The sequence below is a fragment of the Chrysochloris asiatica genome, unplaced genomic scaffold, assembly GCF_000296735.1.
Source record: "Chrysochloris asiatica unplaced genomic scaffold, ChrAsi1.0 scaffold00003, whole genome shotgun sequence".
Taxonomy (NCBI): domain Eukaryota; kingdom Metazoa; phylum Chordata; class Mammalia; order Afrosoricida; family Chrysochloridae; genus Chrysochloris; species Chrysochloris asiatica.
In genome coordinates, this window is record NW_006408521.1 from 9,279,977 (window position 1) to 9,303,212 (window position 23,236).

Genomic DNA, 23,236 nt, shown 5'->3' on the forward strand with positions numbered 1-23,236 from the left:
GGAGAAGAGCAGAGACTGGGACCCTACCCAGAGAAGCAGTGATGCCTGAAATGGAGCCAGAGATGATGACGTGGAGCAATGGAGTAGCTGGAGACTTTAGATCCAGAGAGGGAGAGAGACTGTGTGCCGAAGACCTGGGTGGTACAGGGGAAGGATTGCATGGAGAGGATTGTAACCATGGTAATGATATGATATATGATAGAATGAATGTTAATTAATTAATTAATTTAAAAAAAAAGATGATAACATAGAAAAAAAAACCCCAAAACCTGCTATTATTGGCTTTTTAGCTGTGCTTTTAGAAATACTTTGTGAATAAATCAACATCATAGTTCATATATATATGTACAGTCTGTTGGAGTTGAGGGAGAACTGAGTATACTACATCATAGTCCTGTGCCTTGCTCTATTACATATAACATATCTCTAAGCAGAGTCCTGGTGTGGCACTGTAGGATAAGAACAAGGTCGACGATTCAAACTCACCAGCCACTCCTCAGAAACCCTATGCTAGGTTGCTATGAGTTGGAACTGACTCAGTGGCACACAACCACCACCACCACCAGATGTTAAGGATAAGGCTGACTCTCTGTGTTTTACTGACTATAGACAGGGGGTCATGACCATTAATTGGTCTTTTTGGCATTTCCTGGAATGAGTAATACATACTAAAACACACAATAATTTTGATATCAATAGTTTAGTACCTAGTATATGCCCCTCTTTATACCACTTGATTTCATTTACTTGCCTTCTCTATCTCTTCCTTCTATTTTTAAGACACAAGAACAAGATGCTTTTCTCTTCTAAAACTCCACTCCCTTTGGCCATCCCTTGTCTTTCATCCTACTCTCCTCTTTGTTCTAAACTGTGCCTTACACTTCACTTGATTGAGGGTCACTGTAGGTGGGTAACTCTTGTCTCTTTCATCATGTACACATGGGATTTTCAATCACTATTTTACTCTGTAAAGCAAGAAGTCTAGACATCCAAAATGGTTAACAATATACAAGAGTAACTTAAAAAAATGTTTTCTACAAAATCATAGAAACATTTTTTAAACAAAAATGTCAAAATGTAAAGCCACAGTTTCTTGACATAGCCTATGTCTAGGTCTAGACATTTGAAGGCAGTGTTCCCATCATTTCCCAAAGGTATACACTTCGACTCACACCATGTTAAAATGGCCATTTTGAAATCCTTGGGGGATTCAAATTTTGTTCCTTTTAAATCTGCTCTGAGTTTGGGGAATGAAAAGAAGCCTGAAAGGGTAATTTCAGGGTTGTAGGGTGGATGGAGTAAGATTCCCCAATGAAATTCTCATAGGATGGCTGGACTACCCTAGAAGAATAAGTCAGTGCACTATCATGATGGAGGGGGGAAAAAAAAAAATCTCCCAGGGCAACTTTCCTGGCCTTTTACTCTTCCGTGTAGTTTCCATTCTCTTAAAACTCTGTCATAGTAAGCCCTCATGATTGTCCTGTGTCCTCTGAGAAAATCTATCAAGATGGCTCTTTTCGGACCTCAAAATTAGCCATCATAATCCTCTGTGCTGACCTCTCTGTCTTGAACTTAGCTGACCCAGTGCAAACTTCCGGAACCACTGTTTCGATTGGACTGTTTTTTGGAAGACACCCTAAGGAGACTAAGACAATTGTATTACTGAGACAACTCATCTGCAGCTATTTGTGCATCCCAGAGATGTGTTTTAACACATTTCTTTACAACAAACCTGTGTAAGTATGAACTGAAATGCCTGTAGCATTACCTTTTTATTTTACCCTTATATAAGAGTAAGGAGCTCTGATAGCACAGTGGTTACGAATCGGGCTGCGAACTGCAAAGTCAGCAGTTCGAAACTACCAGCTGCTCCATGGGAGAAAGATGAGGCTTTCTGCTCCTGTAAAGATTTACAGCCTCGGAAATCCTGTTCAGGGTCGCTATGGGTCAGAACCGACTCGAAGGCACTTAACAACAACATATAAGAGTAAGAAATAAAATTAACAATGAATACCAGATCTATTGGATTTAAATTATTCTTTCAGGTTCTAAATTATATTTAGGATTTGAAATAGTGTCGGGGTGTCTTTTTCTGAAGAGACACGGGACACTAACTGTATAACCATATAGCTTGTACTGACCTTCAACAATGACCTCATTCTAATACAAGGGGGTTCATGGAAAAATTTCATTATCTTTTCAATCTATTCTTTCATGAACTTTTTTTAAGCTCCTTCATACACTGAATACAATCACTTGCTGTACATAAACCTATTTAAGCCTGTAGTGTGCATAGCATGCTATTAAAGTTTATTTTAAAAAATATGTTCTTATTCATTGTTCTAGATTAAAACCAGAGAGATGCTCAATCTATTGTAATACTCTATTGATATACAATGCCTTAACTTCCAAATATAAAATCTGCTACTTTAGCCGTTTCTATTTACCAAAGTGTAATCTTCATCTTACTCCACATATATTTCTTTCTTGGGAGTGACACATTCAATATGAAACAGTTTAAAGTAATAGTCATCTCTGTTTTACTTTTCTCCTTTGTGAAATTATTTAGAGTTTCTGGGAACTCTGTTTTTACAAGCAGCCACCCAAAATTGGGAAATAATTCAGGACAATGAATTTTCTTGACATAATAATGCACAGGTAGTTCCAGGTTACAAAACAGATCCTTTCCTAACTGTATCTTTAATAATGTGCAGGTTAGTTGGAATAGGGGCATATGGTTCTTAATAGTCTTTCTTTAGTGCAATCACAGATTCTACGCCTTTTCAATGACTTAAAAGCTGCCTGAGACACAAGTGAAGGGGATTGTGATGGGGAATTTGTTGAGTCAGAATTAGTTCAGGAACCCTGGTGTAACTGCAAGAAGAGCCATTCAAATTCTCCAGCCACTCCAGAAAAGAAAGATGAGGCTTTCTGTTCCCTTTAAGATTTACAGCTTCAGAAACTCTATAGTCAGAACTGACTCCATGGCATGCAGCAGCACCAGCAAGGATTAGTTCAAGAAGTCCTGATTGCACAATGGGTTAAGCATTGTGGTGGTTCAAATCCACCATCTGCTCATGGGAGAAAGATGAGGTTGTGTGCTTCAGTACAGATTCACACAGAAACCCTTAGAAACAATTCTTCTTTGCTCTGTAGCATCACTGGTAGTCAAAAGCAACTCTATGGCAGTGGGTTTTGGGTTTGGTCTAGAGGCTGAGTCAATCATTTCAAAGTGAGGGCAAATTTATATAATGTTAAAAGGCAAGTAGGAGTTGTCTGTAAGTTCAACGTTTCAAACCTAGGAACTGCCTGCACTAGCTTAATGTTGTCTATTAAGTCACCTGGTATGGTGCTCTAGGGTAAGCACTATAAGCACTAGACTGCTAACCACAAAGTTGGCAGTTCAAACTCACCAGCTGCTCCTCGGAAACCCTATACAAGTTTGCTTTAAATCGTACAGACTAGACGGCACTTAACAACAGCAGTAACCTATACAATATAAACAATTGACTATTAATTTTTCCCATCTTTTGCTTGTTGTTGTTGTTATGTGCCATGGAGTCGGTTCCGACTCATAGCGACCCTGCATAGGGTTTCCGAGGCTATAAATCTTTACGGGAGCGGATCGCCTCATCTTCCTCCCGCGGAACAGATGGTAGTTTCGAACTTCTGACCTTGAGGTTGGCAGCCCAATTCGTAACCACTACGCTACCAGAGCTCCTTTTACAATTCATGTTGGCTCCTTGCTCCTTTTGATATGACTAGGATCCCAAGGTAATGCTGGTATGGTGCTATAGGATAAGCACTGGACTACTAAACTCAAGGATCCCGGTTCAAACCCACCAGCAGCTCCTTGGAAATTCTGTACAGGGTTGCGATGAGTTGGAATCAACTCAACAGCACATAACAACAACTATTGGCAGATGGTTTCAGTGCTATACAATTAATGACATAATATGTTTTTGCAGGAATTTTTCAATATTCTGTTATGCGGCTATAGATTTCAGAATTTCTTCATGTCAGTTTTATGTTGCATTTCTTCACAAAACTGACAGGCAGCTGACAAGGCAAGAAACGTTAGGAAATTTGGCTGGTGATAAAATGTAACAATTTTTCTTTGGGGGAATAAAACATTTATTTTAAGCTCAGAAAAGTGACTTAGAACTTTCCAGAATTAACTGTTTCCCTTAGATTGACTGGAATCCTATCCCAGTTCTCTATCTTACATGTAGTTTCTAAGTGTCATTGAGTTGGTTCTAGCTCATAGTGAACCTGTATAGGGTCTCCAAGGTTTTAAGTTTTTACGGGAGCAGAAAGCTTCATCTTTCTCCCATGGAGTGGCTGACTGGCTTGGTTCACAGTCCAGTGCTTATCATATGGAGCCACCGTGCTACCCTAACTTGCCACATAACCCTAAACAAATTATTTAACCTATATGTGCTTCAATTTTATCGTTTCCAACAACCCTCACAGGTTATTGTGAGGACTGAATGAACAATTATACAAGCATGTAAAAAAACAGAAAAAAAATGAGTGACGCACTCCTCATTTTAAACACAATAAAGAACGTGAAAGTTATATCAATTGGATTCACATGGCTCTGTTTTAGAATCTTGGGATAAATACTAAATAATGGTTTATAGAATACATTTCAAAAACTCATCTAGAGTCACATAATGATATTGCTGTACATTAAACCCTTAGTTTTCCATGTTAAGGAAAATGTAATCCCTTGACTGATATAAAAACCAAACAAGCAAACAAAGACAGAACAGTAATATATCAAAGCAACAACAGAGATGTGGCTCCGCCGGCTAGCAAGCTACTATGATGCATCATTTGTGAGAAGACACTGATGGTCACAGGTAAACTCATATTTATATCATTTGCTTGATGTACAGAGGATATTTTAATTTAGTTCCAATACTTCATTTAATTCATGTAAATTGGTTATGGTTTATCCATGCTGTACTTAAGTGTGGTTTTCTAGAAACCATACATTGTTTTCAGATTAGAGTTTAAAACTCTTTCTGGAAAATACGTTGGTAATATATGAAACTAAGAAAGTCCTAAGAACCAGCTGGTCATTGTATGAATGTCTGGGCAACACAGTACTAACCATGAAACAAGATTCCCAGGTTCTCCTGATTCTAGACACAGAGTGTAAGTGACATCCAGGGAAACTGACTTCAAGTGCAAAGCAGTCAAATATATGTCATACTCTATGTATTCAGTATATATGGGTGGTTGGTTAAGTGCCATGGAGTTGGTTCCAACTTTTAGCAACCCTGTACAGGGTTTCCAAGGCTGTAAATCTTTACGGAAACAGAAAGCCTCATCTTTCTCCCACGAAACAATTGGTAGTTTCGAACTGCTGACCTTGAGGTTAGCAGCCCAATTCATAACCACTACGACTCGACAGCACTTAACAACAACAACAACAACTCTACCAGAGCTCCTTAATCAGTATATATATGTATTGTTTCCACTAGCTGCCACTAAGTTGAGCCCTGCCTCATGGCTTTATTATGCAAAGGGGATGGAAATGCTGCATAAACCATAGTAATTCATAAGGTTTTCTTTGGTTGATTTTCATCAGGTCTTTCTTCCCCTCATGTCTTAGTCTGGACCTACACTGAAACATGTTCAGCATCACAGCAGCAAGCAAGCTTCCACTGACAGGTGGCAGATGCACATGAAGTACATGGCATGGGAAGTAGACTTGGGTCTCCCTCATTGAAGGCGAGAATTCTACTGCCAATCCACCACTTTTCCCATATGTTGTTGTTGATAGACGCTGACAACTCTATGGAGTCAGCTGACTCCTAACAAGCCAATGTACAACAAAAGAAAACACTACGTGGTCTTTCCAGCCTCACAATCCTCGCAATGCTTGAGCCCACTGTTGCCACCACTGTGTCAATCCATCTTGTGAAGGGGCTTTCCTTTTTATGTTGTTGTTGCTGTCCCTCTATTTTACCAAACATGATGTCCTTCAGGGACTGGTGACATGCCCAAAGTATGTGAAATGCATTCTGGCTGTATGTCTTCCACAACAGATTTGTTTGATCTGCCTTTGATTCCGAGGCAGTCCACTGTATTCTTAGACAATACTATAATTCAAATGTGTCCATTTTTCAGTCTTCTTTATTTATTGACCAGCTTTTGAATGCATCTGAGGAAATTGAAAATACCATGCTTTGGGTTAGACACACCTGAGTGGCATCTTTGCTTTTGAACATTATAAGGGGTATTTTGTAACAGATTAGCTCATAGCAATACCCCATTTGACTTTTTGACTGATGCTTCCATAGGCATGGTTGTGGATCCAAGTCAAATGAAATTCTTAATAACTTTAATCTTGTTTCCATTTATCATGATGATGCTTATTGGTACATCTGTGAAGGTTTTTGTTTTCATTATGTTGAGGTGCAAGTCCTCTTCACTGTCAGTAAGCAAAGTTGTGTCACTGGCATAGCACAGGTTGTTGTTGAGTATTTTACAATCCTGATGCTGCTTACCTTCTTCATATAGACCAGCTTCTCAGCTTCTTTATTCAGCATAGATTAAATAAGTACAGCGAGAGGATACAACCCAGATGCACACCTTGCCTGGTTTTTAAGACTTTTTATTGTGCTTTGAGTGAAAGTTTACAAAGCAAATTAGTTTTCAATTCAACAATTCATCCACATTTTGTTCTATGACATTGACGGCAATCCCTACAACACCTTTCCTGATTTTAAACCTGGAAGTATCCCCTTGTTCTGTTCGAAAAACTGCCTCTGAGTCTATGTGTAAGTTCCACATTAGCCCAATAAGCGTTCTGAACTTCCATTCCTCACAGTGCTATCCATAATTTATTTGTTATGATCCACATAGTCAAATGCCTTTGCATGGTCAGTAAAACATAGGTAAACATCTTTCTGGTACTCTGATTTCAGTCAAGGATCATTTAATATCAGCAACGATAGCCCTTATTCCAAGTCTTCTTCTGAATCCAGCTTGAATTGGCAGCTCTCTGTCTATGGACTGCTGAAACTGTGTTTTTACTACCTTGAGTATAATTTTACTTAAGCGTGATATTGATAATTTCTGAAATCTGCTGGATTTCTTTTCTTCAGAACAGGAAAACAGACAGATCTCTTCCAACCAGTTGACCAGGTAAGGGTCTTCCAAGTTTCTTGGCATAGATGAATGGGTATTTCCAGTGTTGCATTATTTGCTGAAATATCTCACTTGGTATTCTGACAATTTCTGAAGGTTTTTTAACAATGCCTTGTATACAGCTTATATGCTTATTTCAGTATCATTGGTTTGTGAGCATATGTTGTTGTTGTTGTTAAGTGCTGTAGAGTTGCTTCTGAATCATAATAGTGACCCTGTATAGGGTTTCCTAAGGAGCTCTGGCAGCATAGTGGTTACGAATCGAGCTGTGAATCTTAAGGTCAGCAGTTCGAAACTACCAGCTGTTCCGTGGGAGAAAGATGAGGCTTTCTGCTCCTGTAAAGATTTACAGCCTCAGAAACCCTGTACAGGGTCACCATGAGTTGGAACTGACTCCACGGCACAAAACAACCACAGGGTTTCCAAAGAGCAGCTGGTGGGTTTGTGCTGCCAGCCTCATGGTTAGCAGTCCAGTGCTTAGCCAAAAGCACCACATCAAGAGTCTTATGATTATATGCTAACTCCTAAAATGGTTGACTATCAACCAATTCTTTTTGGTAAAATGACTCTGTGTATTCCTTCCATCTTCTTTTGATGCTTCCTGTGATAGTCAATAACTTTGTCCATAGAATCCTTCAGTACTATACAGCTTGAGGCTTGAATTTATTCTTCTTTTCTTTCAGCTGGAGAAATGACAAGAATGCTCTTTCCGTTTGGTTTTCTAACTCCAGATGTTTGCACACTTCATTTTAATACTTTGTCATCTCAACTAGCCTATGCTGCTGTGTGGTGTCAAACCACTTCCAACTCAAAGCAACCCTGTAGAGAGTTCCCAAGGCTATAAATCTGACCGAAGCAGAAAGGCTCATCTTTCTCCCACCGAGAAGCTGGTGGATTCGAACTTCTGACCTTTCTGTTAGCAGCCCAGAGCCTGTCCCACTATGCTACCAGGATTCCCAAACTGCCTATAGGCACATAAAACTTAGAATAGTGCAGACACATAGCAATCCTTTTCTTGATAATACAGAAGAAAAAATAAAATCCTTTTTATCTTCAACCTCTGAAAGAGGATCAATGAGTGAATAGCAGATACAGTTTTTGCTTTCTCTACGCCTCTAGGGAAATCAAACAAATCAAAAGTGCATTTTGAAATTACCTGCTAGTATCCTGTATTGTCTGTCTTGTATGACAACCAGGAAACTCCTTGTAGTCACGCTGCTTTTCTGTTATGAACTCGAAACTGAACACCATAAATCATCAACAAAAGTTCAAAAGAAAGGCCAAAAAAAAGTTCTAGTAAAAAATTCTACTGAAAGCAAGAGTCATATTCCACTGGGACCTAAATTTTCATGTTGTCAACTCAAGTAGTCCTGGTGCCTCAACAGGTTAAGTGCTTGGCTGCTAACCAGAAGGTCTGAGGTTCAAACTCACTAGCTGCTGTAAGTCGGCTTCCATAAAGATTTACAACCTTGCAAACCTAAAGGGGCAGTTCTACTCTGCTCTCTATGGTCACTGTGGGTCGGAGTCTATTAGAAGGCATTGGATTCTATTTTTTGTTGTCAACTCAGTGCCTACCTTCCACACAGATACATGCTCAGTGTTGTTATTGTGTGCAATTGAGCCTATGTCAACTCACAGTGATCCTATATAGCAGAAGAAAAAATGTCTTATGGGATTTCATCAGCTGTAGGCTATCTTTAAGGAGCTCTGGTTGCGTAGTGGTTACGAGTTGGGTGGCTAACCTCAAATTGAGCAGTTTGAAATTATCAACTGTCCTACTGGAGAAAGATGAGGCTTTCTGCTCCCACAAAGATTTACAGCCTTGGAAACTCTACTCAGGGTCACGATGAGTGACCACCACCACCACCACCACCACCACCACCAGGCAATCTTTGTGTAGTGTTGTAGTCTAAGTACTGGACTAAAACGTTGGGTTTGAACCACGAGGTTGGTAGTTCAAACTCACCAGCTGCTCTTTGGAAACCCTATACAGGGTCACTATCAGTTAGAACCAACCCAAGGGCACTTAACAACAACAACACCACAAGTGATCTTCACAGGATCAGATCACCAGATCTGTTCTCTCTAGGAACTGCTGGTTGCTGGCTGGCTGTGTGCTGTGGAGTTGGTTCCGACTCATAGCGACCCTGTACAGGGCTTTACAGGAACAGAACCTCTCATCTTTCTCCCGCGGAACAGCTTGTAGTTTCGAATTGCTGACCTTCTTGTTCGAAGCCCAATTCGTAACCATTACAATACCAGAGCTCTTTATGAACTGCTGGTAGATTCTATTTAAACAGTTGACTTTTATGGTAAACATTGTGCTTTGGTTTTTAAATAAAACCAAACCCACTGCCATCTACCTGACTATAACTCACAGAGACCCTAGGATTTCTGAGGCTGTAAATCTCTGTGGGAACAGAAAGCCTCTTCTATCTCCTCCTGAAAGGTTGGTGGGTTGAATTGCGTTACCGACCTTGTGACTAGCAGCCCAATGCATAAAGAACAGCACATAAATTTTGGTTGAATAATAAATATGATCTGAAAGGTGTAAGGTAAGTTCCCTTCCTGCTGGGGATGCATATATTTTTCTATCCTTCAATAAGCAAGGTAAGCAAAGGCTTACTTGTGCTTGCTTACTAATCTGTAGTAAACAGTTTTACATGTTCACTATGCAAACATAGTGAAAAATATATCAACCTGTTGCTGACTGGACCAGGATGCTCAGTGGTTTGGCAGTTAAGATGTAGTAGCCCCCCCATCCCCCATGATGAGCTCTAATCTGATATCATCACTTCCATGAAGAGATCTGCTATGAGCAACCAGTGTGTGTGGCCTGTTTCTTACATATTAGTCACTTTGGCTAAACTTCATAGCTTTTTGTTGTGTCTGGATCCTGTATTTGAGCCAGTGACCTGCGGATCCTGGGAGAATCTGCAGTCTGCCATCTGACCTGCTGGCCTTAGATACATTTGTATCTGCAATCATTTGCATCTGATCTGCTGATCTTGGATTCCTCAGCCCCTGCGGCTATGTAAGTCAGAAAAAACCTGCAGTCGGACACCTGACCCAGAGTTGGAACATGCCTACCTCTACAACTGTGCAAGCCGTTTTCTTGATATAAATTATATGTACATATATGAGCTTCAGAGTCCTGGTGTGGCACTGTGGGTTAATGCTCCAGACTGCAATGCAGTTTGAACTGTAAGGTTGGCAGTTCAAGCTCACCAGCTGCTCCTCGGAAACCCTATACAGGGCCACTATGGATCAGAACCGACTCGCTGGCACTTAATAACAGCATATGAGCTTCACTGGGGTTTTTGTTTGTTTGTTTGTTTTCTCTCTCTCTCTCTCTAGAGAAGCCAGTCTAAGACAGTAAACATGGGCAAATGCTTACCATGCTTACAGGGTACTCTGTCCCTGTCAGAGACTATATATTTGGAAAAAAAGATTTTGATTCTATAGGAAGAATGCTGTGGGGTCATTGTTGTTGTTGTTAAATGCTATCAAGTCGTTTTCCATTCTTAGCTATCCCGTATAGGGTTTCTGAAGAGGATCTGGTGAGTTTGAACCACCGACCTTACAGTTCAAACCGACCCTGCAGTCCAGTGCTTATTCCACAACCCTATACCAGGATTAAATACATATGATTGGTTACATGCCATGGAGTTGGTTCCTACTCATAGTGATCCTGCATACGGTTTCCGAGACTGTAAATCTTTACAGGAGCAGAAAGCCTCCTGTTTCTCCTGTAGAACAGCTGGTAGTTTTGAATTGCTGATCCTGAGATTAGCAGCCCAACTCAAAACCACTATGCTACCAGTTCTATATATATGGAGTCCTGGTGTGGCACTGTGGGTTAATATGCTGGACTGCAAGGTTGGTTTGAGTCACAAGGTGCATGGTTCAAACTCACCAGCTACTCTTCAGAAACCTTATACAGGATAGCTAAGAGTGGAAAATGACCCTATAGCATTTAACAACAACATATATATTTCATATATATATATGAAATTATTCACCACAAATTGACAAGCAAGCACTTGCAAGTCCGTGCTTACCTTGCTTGCTGGTAATCTGGCACTGACTCCCCAGCCTCCTCTGCAGACAACTGCTCTCAGGAGGAATTCTTAGAACCTTGCTCCGTGTAGAATTCATCCTGGTGAGAAGGAACAGCTGCAAAAACTGTCCAGTCCTAGAACTTTGGCAGCAGACTCTAGACCCTTAAACTAGCAGGGACGCTTTTGCACTTTCATCATTCTCGCTGCAGGCACCAGCTTCTTGCCTGAACTCCTCCTGGGCTGTGGGCTAACACACACAATTCCATTTTCAGGGCTAACAAAAGACTGAGCTCCAGAGGAATAGGTCATTCGCACTTCCCTGTTTCCCTGAAGGCACTTGTTTTTGTTCCCTGGAGCCCAGAGGAAAATTTCAAACACCTGGAGGCCAGTGAGAAGAAACTCTCTTTTTGTATTGCTCTGTGAGAAAGTATATGCAGTTATTGTGATGGAAATGTCAGACTATAGCGATGAAGATGAGGAAAAACCAGCAGCTCGGTGCCTATTTATTATTTGTATTCATTAGCATGTCAGAAGTAGACTTATCAATACTTTCATAGGAAGGACTGAAAAGTTTACTGTTTTAAAATGTCAATTCAACTTCAAATACATCATGCATTATAATGTGAGCTTTCTGAAGATAGGAAATTAGTGGCTAAACGTGCATTTACTGCTTTATACCTGACTCTTTTTCTGTCTGTAGATCAATATTTTTAAAGTGCTATGGAGTTACCCATTTTGGAAAGAAATGTCGGGGGAAATTACCAGTGGAAGGCAGGCACTTTTGGTAAGGCTGCCACGTTCAGAATTCTTTTCATTGCTCCCACCCATCACGAGGGGAGACAGCCCATTACAATTTTGGGTATTTTTGGTTAACATAATTGAAAGTCTTTACTCTTGATAGATAACTGGTATCCTAAGTCCCTCAACTCGCCCCTCAGTATGGCTCTCTACCCCACCACCGCCCCCTCCAGATCTACAGATGATTGTGTATTCCTAAGTTTAGTTGTTAAATCCTCTCAGGGTTATCTCTGGCCTTCATCCCTTCTCCAGACTGGATTTGATCATAGATGCACATCAAAGCAATGTGACTGAACTATACATCCTTTGAAGTCCTGCTGTGGTACTGTGGGTTAATGTGCTAGCTGGCAAAGTTGGTTTCAAACACAAAGTCCGTGATTCAAGCTCACCAGCCGTTCCTTACTTAGTAACCCTGTACAGGGTAACTATGGGTCGGAACCAACTCGAAGGCATTTAATAACAATACCATACATTCTTTACCACAGCTAACTATAGATGTTATTTACTCATTATTAATGCTCCCATAGAAAGACAAATTAACTTGTATTCACATAAAAAAATCACTTGCTGCCTTAATTGAAAATGGTATTTTAGGAGAACAAACATTTAAAAATAATAGTATTCCCAATCTGTAATAGCTCTCAGTAGGATGAGAGCTCCCAGAGAGATGTGGATCATTCTTTCTTGGCAAATCTGTACCAAGTTACTCAAGGTGATGGTGATGGTTTTGTGTCAGAGTCAGTTCTACCTCATAGCGACCCTGTAGACTGTTTCTGAAACTGTAAATCTTTACGGAAGCAGAAATCCTCATCTTTTTCCTGCACAGCAACTGGTAGATTTGAACTACTGAACTTGCAGTGACTGCCTAGCTCATAATCCACTACCCTAACAAGGGCCCCTTCAAATTCTATGTTGTTGCTAAGTTAAGTCGGTTCTAACTCATAGCAACTCTATATAGGGTTTCCAAGGAGCAGCTGGTGAGCTTAAACCACTGACCTTGTGGTTCAAACTGACTTTGCCGTCCAGCACATTAACCCACAGTGCCACACCAGGACTCCATGAAGGTCTATAGGTGTGCCCTTTTAATGGTGGTGGAGTAGGGAGAGAAATCAGAGAGATTTGGTCCTTTAAGTGGCAGTCACCACAGAATTACAGACAAGAGGTGGCAGTGGAGATGAGACCAAGAGAGAGAAAAAGAAAGGAAAAGAAATATACTGAAGCCTTACAATCGACCATTCCTCCTTTACCAGAAGATTGGGATTATAAGAGCTAAGACTATCTATCAGTCAAATACTATTACCCTATTTCATTATTGTGATTGGAATTGGTTTCTATACTTGTACCAAAAATGCTATCTACCACATTCCTATAAACACTGGACTTAAATGATTTTTTCATTTGTTTTCATTAATCTCTGTATGGAATATAATTGTTTGATGGCAAATTTAAACAGCCACCCGAAGTATTGTTTTTCAAAGACCATTCACCTGTGATAATATATATATATATATATATAAAACAATCTGTCACACTGTTCTCTTCTTGTTGTTTTTTAATTTAAACAGTCTGTGTTCCCAAGTGAATGTCTCAGAAGGTCTCTTTCTGGTAACTTGGTGGAAATGTAGCCTCGTTCTGCAGCCTAAGAAGTCAGATACCAGCCGAACATCTGAATGGGTCAGCAAGCAGTCCAGGAATTTCTCTAGCGTTGGGCATTGGATTGTCCTTGGCACATAAACAACAATAACAACAACAAAAGATTCATGAGTTGTTCATCTTAAACAGGAAGTCTTTATTCAGAACCTGGTTTCTATACTTGTGCATTTCCACAGTTGATAAGAAGAGATTTCCTTTGTGCTGTTTCAGGTGACAACCTGAAGCAAGAATACAGGAGTTCTGCTTCTTGTCCAATTCGTCGTGCCTTTCTGTGTTTGGATAAATGGCTTGCGTCTGCCTGTGCACTCTGAAGACATGTAGTCCTAATGTCATCCTGAACATGACTATATGTCCAAGTAGCTATCCTGAGTCCTACACAAATGCAGTGTTAGATAAGCTTGTTTCCTCCATGTCAAAGTTCCGACAGGTCCTTTTAGTAAAAAACGAGTAAGGAGAATTTCAGTTGAGTAAATATTTAAGAATGCTTTTTATGATTTAGTACAAAAACCTAGTGAGCACCAAAAGGAACAGTGGCATTCTCACTCGACTATCCCATGTGATCAAGCCTAAGAACATTCACATTCAGCTTGAAATCTACCACAAGGTAAAGAGGCAATGTCACTTAAAGTTGTTTCTCTCAGTACAATTTTCAAGATCATATAACCTGATAACAGGTCATTAGTTCTGACAAAGAAGAAAATCTCATACTGTGTTAGGAGTGAAATAAAAGGAGTTTTGTTAAGGAAGAATATAGCTGGAGCTGAGCAGAGCTAAGAAAAATACAAAGCACTCCTCTGTCTCTATTGAGTTAGAGGATTTTATTCATGAGAACAAAGGAAAGGTTGATGATTGCTTCAGCTTCAGATCTCCAGTCCTTTCAAATGGAAAGGTTAGCCTTTTGGCTTGGGGAGAGTACGTTTTACTCCTTAGGTGAGTGGCCTCAGCTAATGTGGTTATACACATTCTTCCTAGAACAAATTGTTTACATCTTGACACAATCTTCTCAAAAGCAAACTGTTTACATCCCGACATTTTGCTGCCAGGGGATATGTGTTGGCCTGGCTCCATTCCTGTCCTGAGATGAGGGCGTTCATGTCTGATAATCTCTATCTGTTGTTCTTCCAGGTCTACCCTCTTCATGATAAAAATGAAGAGTCCTGGTGTGGTGCTGTGGGTTTATACGCTGGACTGCAAGGTCAGTTAGAACCACAAGGTCGGTGGTGTAAGCTCACCAGCCGCTCCTTGGAAACCCATTGTTTGACGGCACTTCACAACAACAACATGCACTGTTGCTGAGTCCATTTGATTCACAGTGACCCTACAAATCAAAGTGGAAGGTGCTCCCCAAAGCCTGTGAGGCTGTACATCTTTACGGGAGCACCCAGTCTCATCTATCTTCTAAGGAGCGGCTGGTGGGTTTGAACCACTGACCTTGCAGTTAGCAATACAATGCTTGTCCTACAGCACGCCGCCACCACCACTAAAACTACTACTATTATTAATTCTACATAAAAAGTAGATCAATTCTTGCCATATAAAACAAATAACGTTAAAAATAAATATATCATGTATTACATGAAATGACCCTGGAATACAGGTGTTAAGTGTTTCATTTAAAAGATGTATAAATAGAAGCACAGAGAACTTAAGTAATTTGTCCAAAGCCACAAAGTTATATGACAAATTAAGTGACTAACACAAGTCTTTCTTATATTAAGTTGGGTGCCTTTAGCCCCTTCACTCTACTACTCTCAGAAGCGCTGAGAACATAGCTTGGACAAAAACGTTTGAAGATTCCATTCCAGTTACACTAATATTTGATATCTGAATTGCTTTTTATATTATGGACCACATTTTCTTCATCTATTTAAATACATGTGGTTGTTGTTGGTAAGTGCTGTCAGTTTGGTTCTTACTCATAGCAACACTGTATACGGTTTCTGAGAAGTAACTGGTGGGTTTGAACCACCAACCCTGATATATATATATATTTGGACAACATAATCCCTTCTTGGGAGAATTCTTTTCCCAACATAGCATATTCCAAGTAGTTTCAGGTTCATATAATCTTAGTCTAGCCAATAAAAGTTCCCAGTCCCATGGAGTTCTGGTGTGGCACTGTATGATAAAGCAATGGACAGCAAGGTCCATTTGAAGCATAAGATCTGTAGTTCAAACGCACTAGCTGCTCCTTGGAAACCCTAGATAGGGTTGCTATGAGTCAGAACTGATTCGATGGCACTTAACAACACAACAGCAATCCCATGTATAAGGAGCTCTGGTAGTGTGGTGGATTATGAGCTAAACTGCTCACTGCAAGGTCACTGGTTTGAATCTACTAGTCACTCAGCAGGAGAAGGATGAGGCTGTCTGCTCCCTTGGAAACCCTACCCAGGGATCCTATGAGTTGGAACCAACTTGGTGGCACACAACCACCACCCACCAGTCCCATGTATAAGTCAATACCATAGACTATTTATTCCCCTGTATGCTGCCATATATAAAATATGCAAAAACATTTTACACAAACTAGAATTCATCCTATTCTGGATATGAGAAATGTGTGCTCTTTCATTTTCCCAAAATGAGTTCACTGCCTGTCTAATTGGATGATTTTAAAATCCTTATATGATGTTTTACTGTTGTTGTTAAGTGCTGTTGAGTCAGTTCTGACTCATAGCGACCCTGTATAGGGTTTCGAAAGAGCAGCTGGTAGGTTTGAACTGCAGACCTTGTGGTTCGCAGTTCAGTGCTGATCCTATAGCACCACCCCAGGATGTTTCGCCATAACCCTGCATATTGAAAAACAGAAGTCTTTTCTCAACTGCTTCATTCTTTCTACCTTCCAGTCCATCTGCTGCCACATCACTGGTTGGGATGTCAATGTTGCAATCTGTTTGTCTCACAGAGCACCAGGAAAAACACAAGTGAGGCTTGGCCCTGGTCTCAATAAGCCTAGACTGTTACACCGACTCTGAAACTAGAAGTTTTAATCAAGAGACCTGATTTCAGGCTGTTCTGCCACTTACGAGCTTTATATCCTTGGACGACTCACTTAATGAAATTATAACTGAAGAGCTTGATCTCTTGAGTCATATATGTTCAAATTCTGGCACTATCATTTAATAGCTGTAAAACCACAGCCAAATCCGTTAACTTTTCAAGCATCTTTTTCGTGACTAAGAGCATTCAAATGAACTTAGGACTCCTGACAAGAAGAGGCTATGCTTCAGTGTGAGGCGGAGGCAAACTCCATTTTGAATCAAAAGTAAACTCTGCATCAGGTGTGCAGCCTGTCAGTCCTGTAACTCCCCTTTTTACTCAGGGAAAATTACTTGGTAAACAATTTTAAGAGAACAATTCTCAGTTGCTTGCTGCTTAGGAAGCCTGGTACTAAACTATTCTCAGAATTGTGCATGTCTCCTTGGTAGTCGCTCAAGGAAGGGCTCATGATTGTTTTCAGGACAGATGCACCCAATTTAATGATTACTTTGTAACTTAAAAAAAAAAACCTCATAAATGTATGTAGTCTCCTACCAATCAAGTACCACCATCCAAATGTACAATTATTACCTGTCATGGAGGGTACTGTGACGCTCCTAAACACATGTCAACTTGGTTTGGCTGTGATTCTCAGAGTTTGACTCTTATGTAATGTGGAAGTTATGTGATGAACACCAAGATGAGATAAACCAGTAAGATGATCAAGGGTGGAACAGCATATCCTTAATCCCTTCAGGAGTCCTGGTGTGGCTCCATAGGATAAGTACTCGATTTCAAGGTCGGTCTAAACTGCAATGCTCAGTGGTTCAGTGGTTCAAACTCAGCAGCTGCTCCTCGGAAACCTACACAGGGTTGCTATGAGTCAGGGCTGACTCAACAGCACCTAACAACAACAAATCCCTTCATTGTTGTTGTCATTGTTAAGTGCTGTCGAGTTGGTTCCAACCCATGGCGCCCCTGAACAGGGTTTCTGAGGCTGTAAATCTTTACAGGAGCAGAAAGCCTCATTTTTCTCCTGTGGAGCAGCTGATAGTTTCAAACTGCTGACCTTGCGGTTCACAGCCCAATTTGTAACCACTATGCTTCCAGAGCTCCAACAACAAATCCCTTCATACCCCTGGTGAAATATAAGGGAAATTTCCCTGGGAAGTGGCCTACAATACATTTAACCTTGCCAGAGATGAAAGGAGAGAGAAGTGAGCAGAGAAGCACCTATTTATAATCACCAAGAAAGCAGAGCCAGGAGCAGAGATTATCTTTAGCATCACTGGTCCGCTCCTGTGTAAAATGGATGCCTAGATTAGCAACATTTGAGGTCATTGCTACCATTCAACAAACATAAATAGAAGCTACTCATGCTAAGCTCTACCTGTTGTTAAGTGCCATCTCAGAGAGACCCTATGTACGGTATACAAGGAACAGCTGGTGGGTTTGAACTGCTGACCTTGTGGTGGAAACTGACCTTGTGGTCCAGTGTTTTATCCTATAGTGCCACACCAGGACTCCTACTTAGCTTTACCCTTTGTTGTTGTGCCTTCAAGTCACTTCTGACTCATAGCAACCCTGTATAGGGTTTCCAAGGAGTGGCTGGTGAGTTTAAACTGCTGACCTGAGGTTCAAAACAACCTTGTGGTCTAGTGTTTATCTTACAGCGCTACACCAGAACTGCAGCTTTACCTTGGCTGGCTGTGTGCCATGGAGTCGGTTTCGACTCATTGCAAGCCTGTATAGTGTTTCCGAGGCTGTAAATCTTTACAGGAGCAGAATGCCTCATCTTTCTCCTGCGGAACAGCTGGTAGTTTCGAACTGCTTACCTTGCAGTTCACAGCCTGATTCATAACTTTTTCACTACCAGAGCTCCTTAGGTGTTAAAAATAATAGTAGTAAAGAACACAAAATGTCTATCTGTCCTTCTATGGATCTATTACCGCTCATTATCCTTTAGTCTAGTGGTTCTGCATCACTTAGGCCGCAGCAGTCACCCAAGGGCTTCTGAAATCACAGAGATCTGTAGCACCCTAATCACCAAAAGCTTCTGATTTAGTAGGTAGAGCTCTAATGTTTGACTGTTTACAGAGTTTCCAGGTGATATTGTTACTCTTGTCCCAGGGTATCTTCAGCATAACATACACATGTCTAGCCACATTAAATTAGCATTTTTAATTAATTAAAAACTTAAATTAATTGAAAATAAAACAATAACAAACCACAAGCAGACCACATACTTTTTTAAATTTAATGTGGTATGATGCAAATGAAGAAAAGACATTTCAAATCCTTTGTTTGGATGAGTTCTTAAAAGTGTGTAGTTTCCAAGGCCTGTAACATCAGCTTCACCTGAAACTTGCTAGAAATGTAAATTCCCCAGCTCCACCCTCCACCTTTTGAGCTGAAACTGGGAAGGGAAGGGAGTGAGGCCTAGAAATCTAATTTAAAGAGAAGTATGGGAAAGAGACTAAAGGGCTCCCTTTTCAAGTTTTCCTCAATGATAACTATGCTCAATCCTCTCACTGCCCTCTCCTTCCTTTTACTCCCAATAAAAGACTCACACACAGATAGACTTGTTAAGTGCTGTCAAATTCATTCCAAACCATAGTGCAACTTTATAAGGTTTCCGAGGAGCAGCTAGGGGATTTGAACTGCCAACCTTGTGGTTTGCAGTCTAGTGCTGATCCCACAGTGCCATACCAGAAGTCCAAAACTTCATCTTCGTCGAGTGCCATCGAGTCGGTTCCGTTTACATAGCGACCCCGTATAGGCTTTCCAAGAGCTTGAACCTCTGATCTTGCAGTTCAAACTGCTTTGCAGTCTGGCGCATTAACGCACAGCGCCACACCAGGATATGTGGCTAAACCATCAAACTCATCAAATCTATTCAGATATGTATATAGTCCACTTGTTGCTTAAACTTTAAGTTTCATAGTTCCCCTAAAAAAGCATACGTAGAATAAAATATTTCTTGGCCTAGGAGTTAAGACACAGTACATAATACAATCCCCAGATACAAATGATAAATTTCTAGTTGTTGTTGTTGTTATGTGCCATGGAGTTGGTTCCGACCCATAGTGACCCTACACAGGGTTTCCGAGGCTGTAAGTCTTTACGGGAGCAGACCGCCTCATCTTTCTCTCGCGGAACCGCTGGTAGTTTCGAACTGCCGACCATAAGGTTCACAGCCCGATTCGTAACCATAAATTTCTAGTAGTCATAAAAAAAAGTCAAATGAGTGATATTAACTTGCTATTCAAAATGCATTCCATGTAATAATGTCAAATTATTTCAACATGCAAACAATATAAAATTGCTAGTGAGTTATTTAAATTTTTTTTGTAGTCTTGAAAATCTTGATTGTGTTTTACATGGCCTTTGTTGTTAAATGCCTGGTGCCTGTTCTGCCTTATAGTGAGCCTGAATAGGGTTTCAGATCAGCAGCTGGTCGGTTTGAACCTCCGACATTGTGGTTAGCAGACAAGGGCTAATGCTACAGAGCCCCATCAGGACTCCTTTACATGGATTGCTGTTAAGTGCCATCCAGAAGCTTATGACTCCTAGAGACCCAGTAGGAGTCTTCAGAGAGGATCTTCGCGGGAGCACAAAGTTCCATATTTCTCCCTCAGAGCAGCTGGTGGGCTCGAACTCAGACCCTGTGATTTGCTGTCCAGCGATTATCCTCAAATTAATTAGAATGTTAAGCAATTTAATACTGTGACGCTATAAAATTTAAAAAACGAAAAAAGGCCATACATACAAGCATACCTGAGACCTCAAAAAGTCTGTGGAAAAATGCAATGAAAAGATGATGGGATTTTCCCACGAACTCTTTGAGGTCCCTCAGGTATGTATGTACATATACATACATACTTAAATCATGAAGATCCATGACCCCTGCTAGGTGCAAAGAGACAAACCCGGAAGAACTGGTCACCTATGACAGCTGTTATCGTAAGCAACACGAGGGGGGAGGGGAGAGCTGCCTTAGGCGTCCGCGTTCAGTTTATCTTTCCCTTTTTAATTCCCCCCTTAAGTAAATATTGCTCTTGTGTAATTTAAGGAGCACATCTCTAACGTGCTTCGAAACGACTACACTTTTTCCTCGTACTCTGGAATGTAATTTTAAGATAGAACGTATATACCCCGCAGCAAGGAAAAAACGGTTATAAGGGAGTGTATCCAAACGGCGCACACGTTGCATTCGTCAGGCTTTCCGTTAGCCGTTCCCTGCCTGTCGAACGGATGCACAACCGCCACTGACATCAAAGGAGACTGTATCTCTCTGGGGCTGTTTTTCGTAAGGTCAGCACACACTAGGCTTATATTGGTGGGAGAGGGGCGCTACGCAAAAGTTACAAAATGAGAGGCGGGGACGGAATCATGCCTTTGAGCAAGAAGTAGACAGACACACTAAGGCAAAGGGCGGAAAACCGGAAAGTCAAGCGAACGGAACACAGAATCGACTTCCGCAAATCAGCGGAACGCCTCCCACTCAAAGAGAGGTTTCTGACCGGATTTTGAGAGCTGTTTCCGTTTTTCGCCGGAAGCGTGAAACGCAGGAGGACGACTGGTAAAAGAAGCCGCTATCCTGTGTGCACAACGTGAATCATGTCGAGCTTGGCGGTGAGAGACCCGGCAATGGATCGATCACTGCGTTCCGTGTTCGTGGGGAACATTCCGTATGAGGCGACTGAGGAGCAGTTAAAGGACATTTTCTCTGAGGTTGGTTCTGTTGTCAGCTTCCGGCTGGTATACGATAGAGAGACGGGGAAACCCAAAGGTTATGGCTTCTGCGAGTATCAAGACCAGGAAACCGCGCTCAGTGCCATGCGGAACCTGAATGGGCGGGAGTTCAGCGGGCGAGCGCTTCGCGTGGACAATGCTGCCAGTGAGAAAAATAAGGAGGAGCTCAAGAGCCTGGGGCCTGCAGCGCCCATCATTGACTCACCCTATGGGGACCCCATTGATCCTGAAGATGCCCCTGAATCAATAACCAGAGCAGTCGCCAGCCTCCCACCAGAGCAGATGTTTGAGTTGATGAAGCAGATGAAGCTCTGTGTTCAAAATAGTCACCAGGAAGCTCGAAATATGTTACTGCAAAATCCGCAGTTGGCATATGCGCTGTTGCAAGCACAAGTAGTGATGAGAATCATGGATCCAGAGATTGCCCTGAAAATTCTACATCGCAAGATACACGTCACGCCGCTTATTCCTGGCAAATCTCAGGCTGTCTCTGGCCCTGTCTCTGGCCCCGTCACCGGTCCCGTGTCTGGCCCTGCCACTGGCCCTGGCCCTGGCCCCGGGCTCTGTCCTGGACCTAATGTTCTGCTTAACCAGCAGAATCCTCCGGCCCCTCAGCCGCAGCATTTGGCTAGAAGACCTGTGAAAGACATCCCTCCTCTGATGCAGACGCCTATCCAGGGTGGAATTCCAGCTCCAGGGCCAATCCCAACGCCTATTGCTGGACCTGGTCCTGGTTCCTTAACTCCTGGAGGAGGAATGCAGCCTCAAGTTGGAATGCCAGGAGTTGGTCCAGTGCCTTTAGAGCGGGGACAAGTGCAAATGGCAGATCCCAGAGCACCTATACCTCGTGGACCCATGACTGCTGCTGGCTTACCTCCTCGAGGACTACTAGGAGATGCTCCAAATGACCCACGTGGAGGGACTTTGCTTTCAGTCACTGGAGAAGTAGAGCCCAGAGGTTATCTGGGCCCACCACATCAGGGTCCTCCCATGCACCATGCTGCCTCTGGTCATGACAGCCGTGGGCCCTCCTCACATGAGATGAGGCCTGGCCCAATAGCAGACCCCAGAATGCTAATAGGAGAGCACAGAGGACCCATGATGGACCAAAGGGGTCTACCCATGGATGGCAGAAGTAGTAGAGATTCTCGAGGGATGGAGACTCGAGGCATGGAAACTGAGGTCTTAGAAGCCAGAGTAATGGAAAGAAGAGGAATGGAGACCTGTGCAATGGAAACCAGAGGGATGGAGCCTAGAGGCATGGATGCAAGAGGAATGGAGATAAGGGGCCCTGGCCCCAGTTCTAGAGGTCCTATGACTAGTGGGCTACAGGGCCCTGGTTCAATTAATATGGGGGCAGGTGGACCTCAGGGACCCAGACCAGTCCCAAGCATTTCAGGGGTAGGGAATCCTGGAGCTGGCATGCAGGGATCAGGAATACAAGGTGGAGGCATGCAGGGGGCTGGAATGCAAGGAGGAGGCATGCAGGGAGCTGGAATACAAGGAGGAGGCATGCAAGGGGCTGGAATACAAGGAGGAGGCATGCAAGGGGCTGGAATGCAAGGAGGAGCCATGCAGGGGGCTGGAATGCAAGGAGGAGCCATGCAGGGGGCTGGAATGCAAGGAGGAGCCATGCAGGGGGCTGGAATGCAAGGAGGAGGCATGCAGGGGGCAGGAATGCAAGGAGGAGGCATGCAGGGAGCTGGAATACAAGGAGGAGGCATGCAAGGGGCTGGAATGCAAGGAGGAGGCATGCAGGGGGCTGGAATGCAAGGAGGAGGCATGCAGGGGGCTGGAATGCAAGGAGGAGGCATGCAGGGGGC

The 23,236-nt window shown here is 42.1% G+C and overlaps 2 protein-coding genes across 3 annotated transcripts in view; one reads left to right on the plus strand and one right to left on the minus strand.

Moving 5' to 3' along the window:
- The window catches only part of PRKG1 (protein kinase, cGMP-dependent, type I), a 1,720,113-nt gene that overhangs the window by 745,044 nt on the left and 951,833 nt on the right, over window positions 1–23,236 (minus strand). The gene's annotated exons all lie outside the window — the stretch shown is intronic.
- Window positions 21,279–23,236, plus strand: part of CSTF2T (cleavage stimulation factor, 3' pre-RNA, subunit 2, 64kDa, tau variant) — a 2,360-nt gene continuing 402 nt past the window's right edge. Inside the window, exon 1 of the mRNA XM_006831108.1 lies at window positions 21,279–22,923. Within this exon, the coding sequence (XP_006831171.1) occupies window positions 21,279–22,923 (1,645 nt within the window). The remainder of the gene's footprint in view (window positions 22,924–23,236) is intronic.